The sequence below is a fragment of the Anolis sagrei genome, chromosome 5 (genome assembly GCF_037176765.1).
Source record: "Anolis sagrei isolate rAnoSag1 chromosome 5, rAnoSag1.mat, whole genome shotgun sequence".
NCBI classification, from domain to species: domain Eukaryota; kingdom Metazoa; phylum Chordata; class Lepidosauria; order Squamata; family Dactyloidae; genus Anolis; species Anolis sagrei.
The window spans coordinates 161,179,256-161,193,481 of NC_090025.1; the positions used below are offsets into that span (position 1 = coordinate 161,179,256).

The 14,226-nt window shown below is 37.6% G+C and overlaps 1 protein-coding gene across 1 annotated transcript in view; it reads right to left on the reverse strand.

The window, feature by feature from the left end:
* Positions 1–3,991: 3,991 nt before the first annotated feature.
* Positions 3,992–14,226, reverse strand: part of MEI1 (meiotic double-stranded break formation protein 1) — a 52,568-nt gene continuing 42,333 nt past the window's right edge. The window contains exons 19-25 of the mRNA XM_067468504.1: positions 12,891–13,072; positions 10,334–10,415; positions 8,766–8,938; positions 8,287–8,368; positions 6,759–6,865; positions 5,142–5,273; positions 3,992–4,126 (exon numbers count right to left, since the gene is read on the reverse strand). Coding sequence (XP_067324605.1) covers positions 3,992–4,126; positions 5,142–5,273; positions 6,759–6,865; positions 8,287–8,368; positions 8,766–8,938; positions 10,334–10,415; positions 12,891–13,072 — 893 coding nt within the window. The remainder of the gene's footprint in view (positions 4,127–5,141; positions 5,274–6,758; positions 6,866–8,286; positions 8,369–8,765; positions 8,939–10,333; positions 10,416–12,890; positions 13,073–14,226) is intronic.

Consider the following 14,226-nt stretch of genomic DNA (forward strand, 5'->3'; position numbering starts at 1 on the left):
CACTGATGGAATCGATCTAGGAGTTGAGTGTGACGTCTGTAGACAGTCACGTTTTGCATGCATATAACAGGGTTGGGAGGACCATCGCTTTATAAATAAATAGCTTGGGCTCCCTATAGATGTCCCGATCCTCAAACACTCTGCTTCATTTGGAAAAATGCTGCACTCGCAGGGCTCAGGTGAAGCTCAGAGTTATGAGTCCACAGAGCTTTGTACTTGTTGGCAATCTCAAGTGTTTCAAGAAAAGAGATTCCACTTAAAAGATTGGGAATGACTTCCTGTGGGTAAGGGCAGTACAACAGTGGAATGTGCTGCCCCAGAGTGTGAACGGCTCTCACAGTCAGGAAGTTCTTCCTCATGTTCAGATGGAATCTCCTCTCTTGTAGTTTGAAGACATTGTTCCGTGTCCTAGTCTCCAGGGAAGCAGAGAACAAGCTTGCTCCCTCCTCCCTGTGACTTCCTCTCACATATTTATACATGGCTATCATATCTCCTCTCAGCCTTCTCTTCTTCAGGTTAAGCAGGCTCTTTAAGCCGCTCCTCATAGGGCTTGTTCTCCAGACCCTTGATCATTTTAGTCACCCTTCTCTGGACACATTCCAGCTTGTCAATATCTCTCTTCAATTGTGGTGCCCAGAATTGGACACAATATTCCAGGTGTGGTCTAACCAAGGCGGAATAGAGGGGTAGCATGACTTCCCCAGATCTAGACACTATGCTCCTATTGATGCAGGCCAAAATCCCATTGGCTTTTTTTGCTGCCACATCACATTGTTGGCTCATGTTCAACTTGCTGTCCACAAGGACTCCAAGATCTTTTTCACACGTACTGCTCTCGAGCCAGGCGTTGTCCCCCATTCTGTATCTTTGCATTTCGTTTTTTTTCTGCCAAAGTGAAGTATCTTGCATTTGTCCCCGTTGAACTTCATTTTGTTAGTTTTGGCCCATCTCTCTAATCTGTCAAGATCATTTTGAATCCTGCTCCTGTCCTCTGGAGTATTGGCTATCCCTCCCAATTTGGTGTCGTCTGCAAACTTGATGATCATGCCTTCTAGCCCTTCATCTAAGTCATTAATAAAGATGTTGAACAGGACCGGGCCCAGGACGGAACCCTGCGGCACTCCACCTGTCACTTCTTTCCAGGATGAAGAGGAAGCATTGGTGAGCACCCTCTGGGTTCGTCCACTTAACCAATTACAGATCTTCCTAACCGTTTTGCCTAGCCCACATTGGATTAGTTTGTTTGCCAGAAGGTCATGGGGGACCTTGCTGAAGGCCTTACTGAAATCCAGGTACGCTACATCCACGGCATTCCCCGCATCTACCCAGCTTGTAACTCTATCAAAACAGGTGTCAAAATATATCTTGCAGATTATCCATATACAACCACATCATGTAAATACTTTTAGTAACAGTATTAGTTTTCTCTACACCTCATGAAGCTTTTGTTTCTAGAGCGCATATGTGCTATAGCTATTTTCATACATTATTTCTCAGTGAATTCTTTTTTTTCTTTTCATTCTTTCGAATCTTTCAAAATTTCGTAATTTTTGTTATCAATAATGTTGCTGTTTATTCTCTCAAGAATCCTGGGAAATTGATGTTTCCTGAATATTTTCAGGTTCTTACCAAGTTCTGCCATCTTCAGCTGACTATTGTAGCTATGGTTTCCTTTCCCTTCTAATTAATGGATTTAATAAACATTTCAGTCAATTATCTTATCACTTCTTTATTTCCTTCATAGACTATGCTAGGATCTTTCAAACAGTCCTCTACCTCCCACATCATAGTCCCATCTTCCAAGCTAACTTCCATTATCTGCCATACAGATCACACTTCATTTTTAGACCACACTAACTTTACCTGCTATACATCTTTGCCTGTCTCCTCATTAAGCTTAAGACAGCCTTCTCTATTTTGAGCCTGGCCCCTTTCCCCTTTCTAACCTCTATTGTGAAAGTGCCCTTTCGCTTAAGATATTCTTTTCCTCTGTTCCCACTTTCATGTGTTCCCCTTAGACACATCTTTTCACACTAGCTGTTCCCATTTGATCATATATATTCTTTCTTTCTCCTGTAATGTTTCTCGCTTTTGATTAAATTGTAACTCTATGGGCAGAGAATATATTTCTTTTAACTTTATATATATGTATAGTAGTTTAGACACTTCAGAAATATATAAATGTAACTGATACTTTTAAAAGTGGTGAGTACATTTTCCTACATGAAATGCAGCTAAGTGTTAAAGAGATGCAGAAATGACTACAATTTATGCAACACAATGTGAGAAAGATCATTTTAAAATGCCTCACTATAGATACAATTTTCTCAGCAGAGATACAAAAATATGAAAATTAGTCCTTAGATGGAAGTTTAAGGGAAAGAACTGAAAATGTACTACTGTTGCCATTGCCAACAAAAATTGGGGGGAAAGGTTGGCCAACACAGTGCCAACTATACATTTGACTAGCTGTGTTTAAATTCTTGATCCACGATAGCATTCTCATGAGACTGTAGAAAACAAAGTGTCATTTTATATTAACTAAAACTATCTAAATATGTTAAAGGTGGTATAGAAAGCCAACAGTCTATTAACTGCCTCAGTCTATTTACTAAGGCCAATGGTTTAGGGAATTTATCAGTACCACTTTGCAAATTATTTCCCATCTCAGTAAGGTGAAATTAAATGCATCCTTCAGTTAAGCCATTTGCAAGGAAGACAGGAAACAGAGTTTAAGTTTTTAATTAGGGAGTTTATGCTTCAACTACTGAACAGATTACTAAATCACCTCTGGAGCAGGCTCTAATCACTTCTATTATATTCTTCCCAAGCCTTCTGCCTGACATGAAAATGCATAAGCCAAGTGACTTATCAATCCATTATTATGAGCTCTTCTCGGTATTGTTTCCTTATTTCAGTCTCTGATGTGCGAGAGATACACTGCCACACCTCCAAGACATCTGAGTTCAAATCTTAAGTGAAAAATCCATTTAAAACGCAAAAAGATAATATGTTGTTGAGAAAACAAATGCGGAAAACTCTAACAGCACATTGGGGAGGGGTGAGGACAGAAAGTGTATCTCAAAGGAACTCAAAAGTCCTATTGTCCACTATAACTGCTCTCAATTCAATGTCCGAGTTTCGTTCCTTTTCAGAAAACACTGTGTGTTCTTACACATGTCTACTCAGAACAATGTTCAAATGAGTTTGAATTTACTCCCAGGTAAGTGACTGCAAGACTGCAATCTCTGGCAAGGAGCTTCAAACTGAAACTGCCCAACCAAAATTCCTACCTGCCCTTTCACATGCTTTTCCTTTTGCCACAGAAGCAACTGTGGTGCAAATATCATGAGGCATTCTGGCTTTTTGAATGAAAATATTTTTATTGATAATTGCTTTCTTGTGTAGTGTTTCACAATCACAGAATCTATTCCTAATATCAAATTATTTTAATGGAACACTCAAAGATACCAACAGAAAAAAAACATAAAAATATCACAGGTAATCCAAACACCCTAGTGTATCTTCAAATTAAGACTGATATGGCATACTCCACTAGTATCAGTTCTGCTTTGCTTATGATGTACTATTTTCAATCATACTTTATCCTCCTAGAACAGGAGCTACTGATGGAATTATATAAAAGTCCCTGATGAATTATGAATCCTTCAGTTCAAGCAGCTCCTCCAGTAGCCTTTTAGACAAAAGGCACCCAATTAGTAAAGACACTCTATTAGAAATGAAAAAACAAAAAAGAGGAATAAAAAACAATACTTTTTTGCAACTCCTATGCAACTGACACAGAAAAGCCCACTATATTGAGCATTACATATACCACCTCTGACAACATATTTTATTTCTTTCCATCTAAGTTTATTTATTTATTTATTTCATTGTGCCTGTGCTCAATTGTTAACAAACCCCAAAGCACAGTAAAATGGTGGTGGATTCGGCCATAAAACATCAGATCAGGCATATGCCTTCAGTAATCTCACAAATATTCTGCCAAAGGATACACCATGCCTTGATGGATTGAATGACTCTGGCTTGTGGATGGAAGGTTCTCTAACAAGTTTTGGACAGATGCTGTTTGCGATGAATCCGTTTGATATGTTCCACTTTGAACCTGCCATTGAATATGAAAGAAATTATAAAAATAATCTATAGGTTTGTTCTTTCATATTTTATCTTCCCTGTATTGTCTTCAGTAGCGATAAACCCAAAAACACACCCACATAAACAGAGCTCCCTGCTACTGGCCTTCAGCAAAGAAGTTACCTTTGTTTTAGTTTGAAATAATAAAGCCACACAGTACAGACTACACATCTGATGCACACTCTATTCTGTGTACTCAAAACTTGAATGGGATATAGCACATATAAGCACCCGTGTACCTGTGTGGTATTACTGGGTTTTGAGCAATATAAAATTTACCTACTATCAGTCCTATACGTTTTCACTCCTTATGTAAAAATTCTCTACATTTCATTTCTTGTACAGATAACAAAGAATAGTAGCCTGATAAGAGCACTACTGGAATTTTCCTTTCCACAGTTGTAAGTCAGTCTAATCTACCAAGCTCAAAACACGGTAAACCTAAGAGTAGAAATTGTTTTGATTTTTAAAAAATGGTATATAAGACACTCAGGGAGTTTTTCTACGTAAAACAGGGTATAAATGCTATACTGCTATAAATAAGTAAGAAAGCAAAGTCCTTACTTAAATCTGTCTGAAGACGCTACAATTTATTTATCAGTTGTCATATTTATTTACTGTTATTCATAATATTGCCCAGAAGAGTTTATAATACAAACCAAAGAGAATGCATACAAGATTCAGTTACTGATAATACTACGATAAATATCAAAACAGAATAAATTATACAGTAAACTTTGTTTGAGGGACTTTTAAAAGTAGTTATTTCATTTACCAAAATTTGCAACTGTCTTTACTACAGATGTTTTATCGTTGCATCAGCACCATGTTATGGATGGGAAAAGTAGGCCTCCTTCCTAGGAAGTAGACCTTACTGAAATGAAATTGGTAACATTAACAATAATAGATGGAAGAACAGCCATTCTTGTCACTGAATTTACAATTTTTGCATACCGTTAGCAGATTATGTTCAGCAAAATCCTCACCTGAAGAAGAAAGGAGCGAAGAGTACTAACTGTGACATCAGAAAGGTCTGTCAATTTGGAATTTGCTGCTTTTTCAAGAATGCGGCTAATTTCAGTTTGGAAAAAGAATGTAGTTTTCTGATACCTTATAAACTTGAAAGATGAAAATTAAGTTTTATTTTAACCCTAATATAGATTTATATTCAGATTAACACAGAACTGAAGTTACTAGAGAAGTGATCTGAACATACTGTTCAATAATACTTCAGAACAAAAGTTATAACTTCTGCTTCAAATGGGATAAGATCATGATTAGACGAACAACTATATTTTTCCTACTTAATTATTCTGTACATGTAACTTCCCAAAATTGAACATTACTGAATATAAGACAAGACGATTTCATAACATTCCGAGATACTTAAAATTACAATCACCTAGAAGAGAGAGTTACTGAAGTCATGGGCCTTACTTCTGAATAGTTATGCATACAGGCCTTTGATCTCCAATATTGCTGTTTCTAAAATTGTTTAAAATTGTTTTTAAATTGTGTTAGATTTTAGCCTGTTCTTGTAAGCCGCTCCGAGCCCCAGAGGAGTGGCAGCATATAAGTTTGAATAATTAAATAAATAAATACAACTGCTCTGCAAGTTTTACAGAAAGGCACACAGCATGGAAAGCATGGAAAGCATAGTGGTGGTACTGGCTAGGGGATTGTGGAAGTTATTGTCATCCCCCCCCCAAAAAAAAAACCCACCCACATTTACCATGTTTCAGACAAGGAAGAAGTTACATTTCATATCCCTTCTGAAGTTAAGAATTCTTTGTACAAATAATGATATTCTAATGCAAGACACTGATGGATCTATGTAATTATAATAGTTTAGCATGTGCTATGAATATTAAAACATCCACTCACTATCCCTTGTTGTGTGCCTGTGTGACCTGCATATATCCCTCAACTTCATTTAACCTGATTAACAGGCTGAGAAACTGTCAGTCCAGGGAGGTTTCTACCTTAGTTTCTATGGCATCAAAGCAGTCACAACGCTGAAGAGGTACATTCAGATCTCCCACTTTTTCTTTAAAAAGTTATTTCATTTTTTAAAAAAAAAATTGATTAGGGAAGTAACACCATTTAAGTACTTTCTCCAACAGAGAAAAACATATGCACATACATCTTAAAGCTGTGTTCAACTTTGCTAGAGAAAGAGAGACAATATGCTAGCATTTGTGAAAAAATAGAATCAGTCTTTTTATTAGGCCAGAGTATTTACTCCCTCCCGAATAGTAATATTCTCATCAAAATTACATTAAAAGTATAGGAAACGGATTTGATCAGAATATCTAATTATAGGTGGCTCATCTATTTTGCCACTGGGATCATTATAAGGCATGGCAATAAATCATGCAACCCACCAGATATTGTTGTGACTGCCATACCCAGCATTCTACTTCATTGACTATTTTAGCTAGAGCGACCTTAGCTAAGCTTGCAATACAATAACATCTACAAAACCATGTGACTAAAGTTTCTGCCTTAGCGATACAAGAGACTTAAAGAGTATAAACACTTAGAATCAGTGTCTTTCATAACATGCTAGATTTTTGCAGTATGTGTTATAGCCCCATACTCACTATAGCAACTAGTCTAAGAATTTCTGGCTGAAGAAAGGAATTTTTGCCACCATCCAGAAGTGTGATCAGCAAGAATTTATTCCACGGCTGTGAAGCAATATGGCATGCTAAAAGTAGAGAAACCAACCAGAACTAGCTTAATAGCTTTAATAAGAGCAACCCAGTAGGAAAAAAAGCCTAGTAAAGTGTATTTATTCATACAGAATAAAGACTTCATTTATCTCATCCAGAAAATTATAAAAGAAAATTGTTCTAGCAAGAGACTAATTTGTGGAGATAAATCCCCTTTGAGAAGAGCCATTATTGCTTGCCACAATTGAACTGCCTACCTAATTCATCCTTAACAATTAATACATTAAGATACATTCTAAGCTTTTGCACATTTGACAGTAGTTCTAACTGTACTTATCAGTGTATTCAAAAAATATCCTATTTTCCTCCCAGAATTTAGGTATTAGCTGCAATTTTTACAGCTATTTTCCTTGCCTTTCAGTTTTTGTAGCATTTCACATATCTGTATACATTTCACACGTCTGTATACATTGGATCCAATTCGTACACATCTGTTGTTCTTGCTATATTTTTAGGAGAACCAATTATGACAATCTTAAATAAGAGTGTCACTTCTTCCACAAAGGTTTCTTGGTGGCCTGTGTTTCCTCAATTCATTTCCAGTGTGAATGAAGATACGTTTTCTCCCTTCTTTTTAGAGTCATAGTGCTACAGCAGTAGAATCACAGAATCATAGAGTTGGAAGAGACCTCATGGGCCATCCAGTCCAACCCCTGCCAAGAAACAGGAAAAATGCATTCAAAGCACCCCCGACCGATGGCCATCCAGCCTCTGTTTAAAAGCTTCCAAAGAAGGAGCCTCCACCACACTCCGGGGCAGAGAGTTCCACTGCTGAATGGCTGTTCTGTGTCCTAGTCTCCAGGGCAGCAGAAAACAAGCTTACTCCCTCCTCCCTATGACTTCCTCATAGGGAGTAGAGTTTTATATCACAAAACTACTACTACTACTAATAATAATAATAATAATAATAATAATAGAATATTAGAAATAGAAAATAAAAGAATGTGCAAAACTGTGAACATGAATATGGAGGGAAAATTATCTAGATTTGAAATGCTGTGTTCATGAAGGGAAAAGCACTGGCGAAGGGAAACCACATCATGCTACAGCTTAGCCATGCCTCAGGTGGGAGAAAATAGTGAAATGTAAATTGGCTGTAATAGTAAAATACATTACAAACAGCAACAAAGAAGCACTTGTATATTAAAGGCATCACCAGAAATAGGAGCAGAAATAACTATTAGAGTGTATGAAATTCTGAAACAGAATGCCCTGACCATTACAGAACTGTTGGACAGACTAACAGAACCCTCTAAATGACCTCTGGAAAAGTGTTAGGTTAGTTGAGGTTAACTATGGGGCATCACTTCTATTTTACATGAATTACAAAAATGCTTATGTTCAACTATTGAAAATAATCCAAACAATCCAAAATAATAAAATAAAAAACCTGTACCAATACTCTGATTCTTTGATTGCAGATATGCTAGAAAAACCTCAAGACAGCCAATGGCACTTTGTGATAGCAAAAGATCCCTCTGTAAATACAAGGAAAATGATGAGAACATTGACAATCTCTAACTAAAGACTACTTCTTAGGTTATGACATAGTAATCTACAAAACTCTATCCCTATAAATCAAAATGATTGAAAACATTGCAAAGGATAGCTTCTTCAGATAGTAATAGAATTTATGCTACTAAAGGACTTAGTATAGGAACTCCTGGAGTTTTAACAGGATCTCACAAATGTCCAAGAGTTTACACTTGGGCTGCACTGAAAATGACTCAATTATCTGCTTGTCAGTATTAAAGACTTCAATTATATAATAAATAAAAGAGAATGTTCCCCTGACTTGTCTGTGGACTTGGAACAGATCCCCCTTCAAGTGCTTATAACAAATATTTCAATTATTTATTATTAACAGATTTCTACCTGGACCAATAGATTCTGCAGATGGATAGCCAAGGAGAGTACATGGTCCAAGGCTAGAGGATACAAGGAGGCATCCTCTGTCGACTGTTCCTTCCCTTGCTGAACAACAAATTTCACAAATGAAGAGCAGAGGTTCTGCCTAAAGAAGGCTCTCAGAAATTGAAGGATGCTGGCTAAATACAAAATTATATATTAGTACAAAAGATATTATTCAACCACACTTAGATATTGTTAGCAGTTGCACATTTTTGAATTCTTAAGCAGGGAAATGGCAGAGGTGGCCAGAGATAACTAGCCCCCAAGGCAGTAATCATGCTTTTCCCTCTCCGGAGAATGACCCTCGACTTATCCACAGGTCATAACAAAATCCATAATTTCGCCCCCTAATCCTGATCTTGACTAATACATGAAGTCAGCTTGTACATGAGTATATACTAGACTTGTGCATTTCGGCTGAACATCAATCCATTTCTGCTGGCCAGATTCCAGTAGAACCCCATATCCGTTTTTGCATGCCTCCCGAAAACAGGTGAGTAGCCAGATAGCTACTTTTTGTCCGTTAGTAAAAAAAAAATGGTTAGATCCGGCCCAGTGGTAGCAATGAGGAACTTGCGAGGCTCCCCTTTCCATTCCTGGCACCCTTTCCTTTTTTCCCATCAAGGGATCCTGGGTTTCAGCAATGGGGTTAAGGAAGCACCCTTCCTGGCACCCTTTCCTTTTTTCCCTTCAAGGAAGCCTGGGTTTCAGCAATGGGAATAAGGAAGCAGATGAGGCTTGTGTAAGATACATCATCTTTGCATGTCACATGATACCGAATAGGGTCGAAGAGACCATGATTGGCAGCTACGTGGTCCAATAATGGATGAAAAAACATGACAGCCGGGCCCTTTCCATTACAGCCATCTGACCAAGCTGAATAAGCCAGATTGGCAGAAGGGAACCGACCACTTTGAATCTGTGCACAAGCTTAGTATATATGCATTACTCTAGAACTCCATCTAGACTAATCTTTCAATATTTTTCCAGTTTCTGCTATCCATGGAGGTGGGGCTTGGAATGTATCTCCACAGATATGGGAGCTATATTTCTGTAACATGGTCATATCTATATTACACTTGAGGGCACAAAAAACACAAATCACTTGGAGCTTGCTGAATGGCTTAGGAGCACTTGAAGCTGTAGGGTTAACTTGAAATAGAAGCTGATTTGATACATACTTGGATGAAGATTATAGACCACTTCCTATACATTTCTTAGGCTTTTAAATAGAAAAAACATAAGAAAGGAGAGGAAGGTCTATAGCTTCTTCCCTGTTGATTGATCCATTTTTTTTTTTTGGAAAAGTATTTTCAAGTACCTTTCAGAAAATAATTGAACAAAACTTGAGTACAGTCCTTTCTCCATACTGAAAACACATAAATTATGTGACCAACCTCAATTTTCTGCTATGTCCAAATGATTTACACATTTTCCAAGCAGAAGTGAGATACACTTTTCTAACATATGAAATGGCCTTTACTTTTCTTATTCTCTGAACTTTAAATCATGTTGGCAGAGATATCACTTACCGAAAAATAATAAGGGCTTCTCCTTCCTGAATGCAAGTGCAGTGAAGAACTTGTCAACATCCAGACAGATTATATGATGAACCTTTCAGAAATTAATCAGTAAATGGTTGTAGAAAGAATGAAAAAAAAAAACCAGACAAGATCTTATAGAGAACACAGAGAAGGACCATAGTATTGTCTCCAGTTTGGAAATGTTAGCGTTTTTGTTCTACCGGTCCCAGAACAATTCTCAGTGGACATGCTATCTAGGGCCCCATCTAGATTACAATATAATGCAGATTAAGTGCACCATATGAGTCTACACTAATCATTATAATGCATTAAATGGCAGTAAAGATGAAGCCAAAGAGATTCCAGGAATAATAGTCCTCAAAATTCTATTTTTCCTCTCTCTAGAGATCTAAGCCTCCCCTCAAAAGAATCCTGTAACTGAACTTGTAATTTACTCTTTATATTGTTAATTTATAACAAGCAGAACTCCCTGATTTCTGTGTCCCAATGAGAAAACCCAGTTAACAGCCATGTTTTTCATTGATGTTCATTTTTAGCACCCTGCTGAAATGAACAGGGCCATTTGCTTCTTCCCTTAGACAATGACACAATATCCACTAATACACAAGAATATCAGTAGCTTCCATCAATTCCATGCTTGAATCAAAATTTTTCCACCAGGAATTGTCCCTGTTCATATTTGAATATAATAGTTCAGCTTTCCTAAAAACTACATAGGAAATTATCAATACAGAGGAATTTTAGCATAAACTTATCTTACAAGGCAGGATCACTAGGAAAGGGGAGTGAGGTTTTCCAAAGTAGTATTTATTTCATGTAGTTGAGCCACTCTGCAACAGGGAAGACTAGGTTTACATGCAAAGGTAGCATGCAAGCTGGGCAGGCCATACTGAATTGATTTGTAATGTGTTTGCCATAAAACAATTGATAACGCATGCATATCAGATTGCCACAGGTTAAGACTACAGAGACACGGGCAAGAAGGACAAGAAGGTTTCCCACCTAGGATCACAGGCCAGGCTGAGCAGCCCAGGAAATTGTGACCTGAAGCAATTGCCAACAACAACAAAAATGACATCAATGACATAGCTGAAGAAGTAAAGTTCAAGTATTCTAGTATCCAGCAGGAGGCAAGCACTACTTGAACTATACCAGCAGTAGCTACAGTCAACAGCATCTTCTAAGATCTATAAAAAGCACTGGAGAAATTAGTAGAGTAGATAAGGCAGCCAGAAACTTCTGCCAAGCAAACCCTGAAAAACAATGTGTCCTTAAACCTAGTGAAGTCATTGCCAAGATACATGCCAAGGATTTGTTTGTGAGAAACAGAAAGCAGAAAAAAACACAGGGAAAGATAATAATCTACCAACTATTCTAGCCGTCTGTTTGGAAAAATGAGTTGACAAGTAAAAGGTAGCAGAGGAAGAACCAAAAGAAGCACAAGTCATCCAGAAGGCACAAAAAGAGTACCAGCTTCATTTGAGGGTGAGCTGGGTAGCAGAAAATAAGATTACTAGAGTGTGGCAGAACTCATATCAAGTTTGCCAGAATAGGTCTTGAAGAGGTCGGTTCACACAAAAATAAAACACTCGTGAATTAGGGTCTGTTTAGGCTGACAAGGACACAAAAGTCTCTCATCACATTCCCATTGTGAACTGTGAGTCAGAAGTTCCTAGAGATCTATTTTAATCGCAGGACCAGAAAATAATTTTGGCTGGATGTCATGTGATTTTTTTTTCCATTGCTGAAACCAATGTTAGACAAGGACCAGAAAAATTTATCTCAGTAAACAAAAGTAGGCTCAAAACAAAAACGTGACAGAATGTAGATACTGACATTGTTTGCCCGGTCTCATTGAGCCCCCGGTGGCTCAATGGGTTAAACCTTTGTGTTGGCAGGACTGCTGACCTAATGGTCAGCAGTTTGAATCCGGGGAGCAGGGTGAGCTCCCATCTCCAGCTTCCCATGCGGGGACATAAGAGAAGCCTTCCACAGCATAGTAAAACATCTGGGCGTTCCCTGGGCAACGTCCTTGCAGATGGCCAATTCTCTCCCACCAGAAGAAACTTGCGATTTATCAAGTCGCTCTTGACACACACACACAAACTGGTTATATGGGGATTGTCCATTCTGCTTATCTTGAGAGATGCTGGCATCTAACCATCATTTAAATCATATCATGGAATCCAAGTTATAGAAGAAGAAGCAGCAGCTACAGATTATACGATGGTCTTTCATCTCCCATCCAAGGGCCAGGGCTAAACAACTAAATGACGCAACAGAAGTACTGCATGCGCAGACAAAACGATCATTCACATCTTGCTTTATTGAGGCAAATGTCCTAACCAAGCCTGGGTGTCTCTAACAATAGACTTTACAAATAATGGGAGATAATGTCCTTAATGTATACATACAATAGTGCTTGGCTGCATTATGTTGCTGCTATAGAAAAATTGTGTTAGAAAATGGTTATCTATGTATTAGTACTCTACTTATTAGGATCTTCTCTTTATAGGTTGTGCATAACATTTACTGTATTTCTAACCTCTGCACTGTGAGCATGTTGTTGAGTCAAGAGTGAAGCAGTCAGCAGCCAAGAAGAGCAGAGAAGTGCTTCCCCAGATGAGGAAAAAGCAGGTTCAGATGAAGAGGCTGCCATCCAAGTGCAGTGGAGAAGTTTCTCAAGTAGTTCGAGCAAAGGTGTATTGGAAAACAACATTGCAACCACTGTGAAGTAAAGAAAAGGGCCAGTGAGCTGTGTGACATGGGTAAAATAGAGGGTCAAAAGTTATGAGAATCCCAAGTAGCAACTGTGAGTAACAACTGAATGAGTGACATCAAATACAAATTGTGAATAGTGACTAAAACAAATGAGTGACAATGGGTTTAGCCAATGATGCTATATTTTTATCTTTGAATTTGGCCCTGCCCAGTGTAATTCCTTTGTGTTTCAATGTTTGATTTTATATTGCTGTGTTGTCTATTATATTGGTTTTGCATTTTATGTATTTTATTTTGTTATGCTTTTGTGTAATATTGTGTTTATTGTACCGATGGGTGTGGCCTCATGTAAGCCACCCTGAGTCCCCCTGGGGAGATGGAGCAGGGTATAAATAAAGTATTATTATTATTATTATTATTATTATATTTCAAACATAGCGGTACCTGTAGCCTTTCACATACTGTAATTCAATTCCCATAATCACCCAATAAGCAAGAAGGCTGGACCTGATAGCAGCTGAAATCTAGCAACATCTGGAGCATCACAGGCTCTTCGTCTCTGCTTTAATCTTTCACATGACACATTAATTAGTTGTTTAAATATACTGAATAATCATCATAGTACATGAACAGGTGATTGATAGGTCTCAGTGGTATTTTATGTCTCTCTCTACTTTACTTAAGAAAGTAAGATACAACCTTAGCACATTAATAACTTGTGCATAGGTGATTATGTAGAAAAATAACCACCGGATTTTTCATGCCAGATGGAAAGAGAGTGCCTCAAAACATACACTCAACATCTATCTGTCAGAGCGACTCACAAAAAAGGCACAATTCAATTGGTTGTGCTTCATTAGAAAACCACAATTAATTCTACAGATTTTTACTTTTTATGGTCATTTTAATTATTGTATTAAAATTTGAAAAAAGTAAATAAATATTTAGATATTTTAAATGTTTGAAAAGGCAAAATGAACTATAAGGAGAGTGGCACCACCCATCATGAGATAGCTTTGTACCCACTGTAGATAGCCCTTTTAACCATCACTTTAATCAGCCACAGAGTTCTTTTTGAAGCAAAGGTTTCTCATGGAACCTCTAGAAATGTTTATATATTATCTATATCGACATCTATCTATCTATCTGTGTGTGAATGT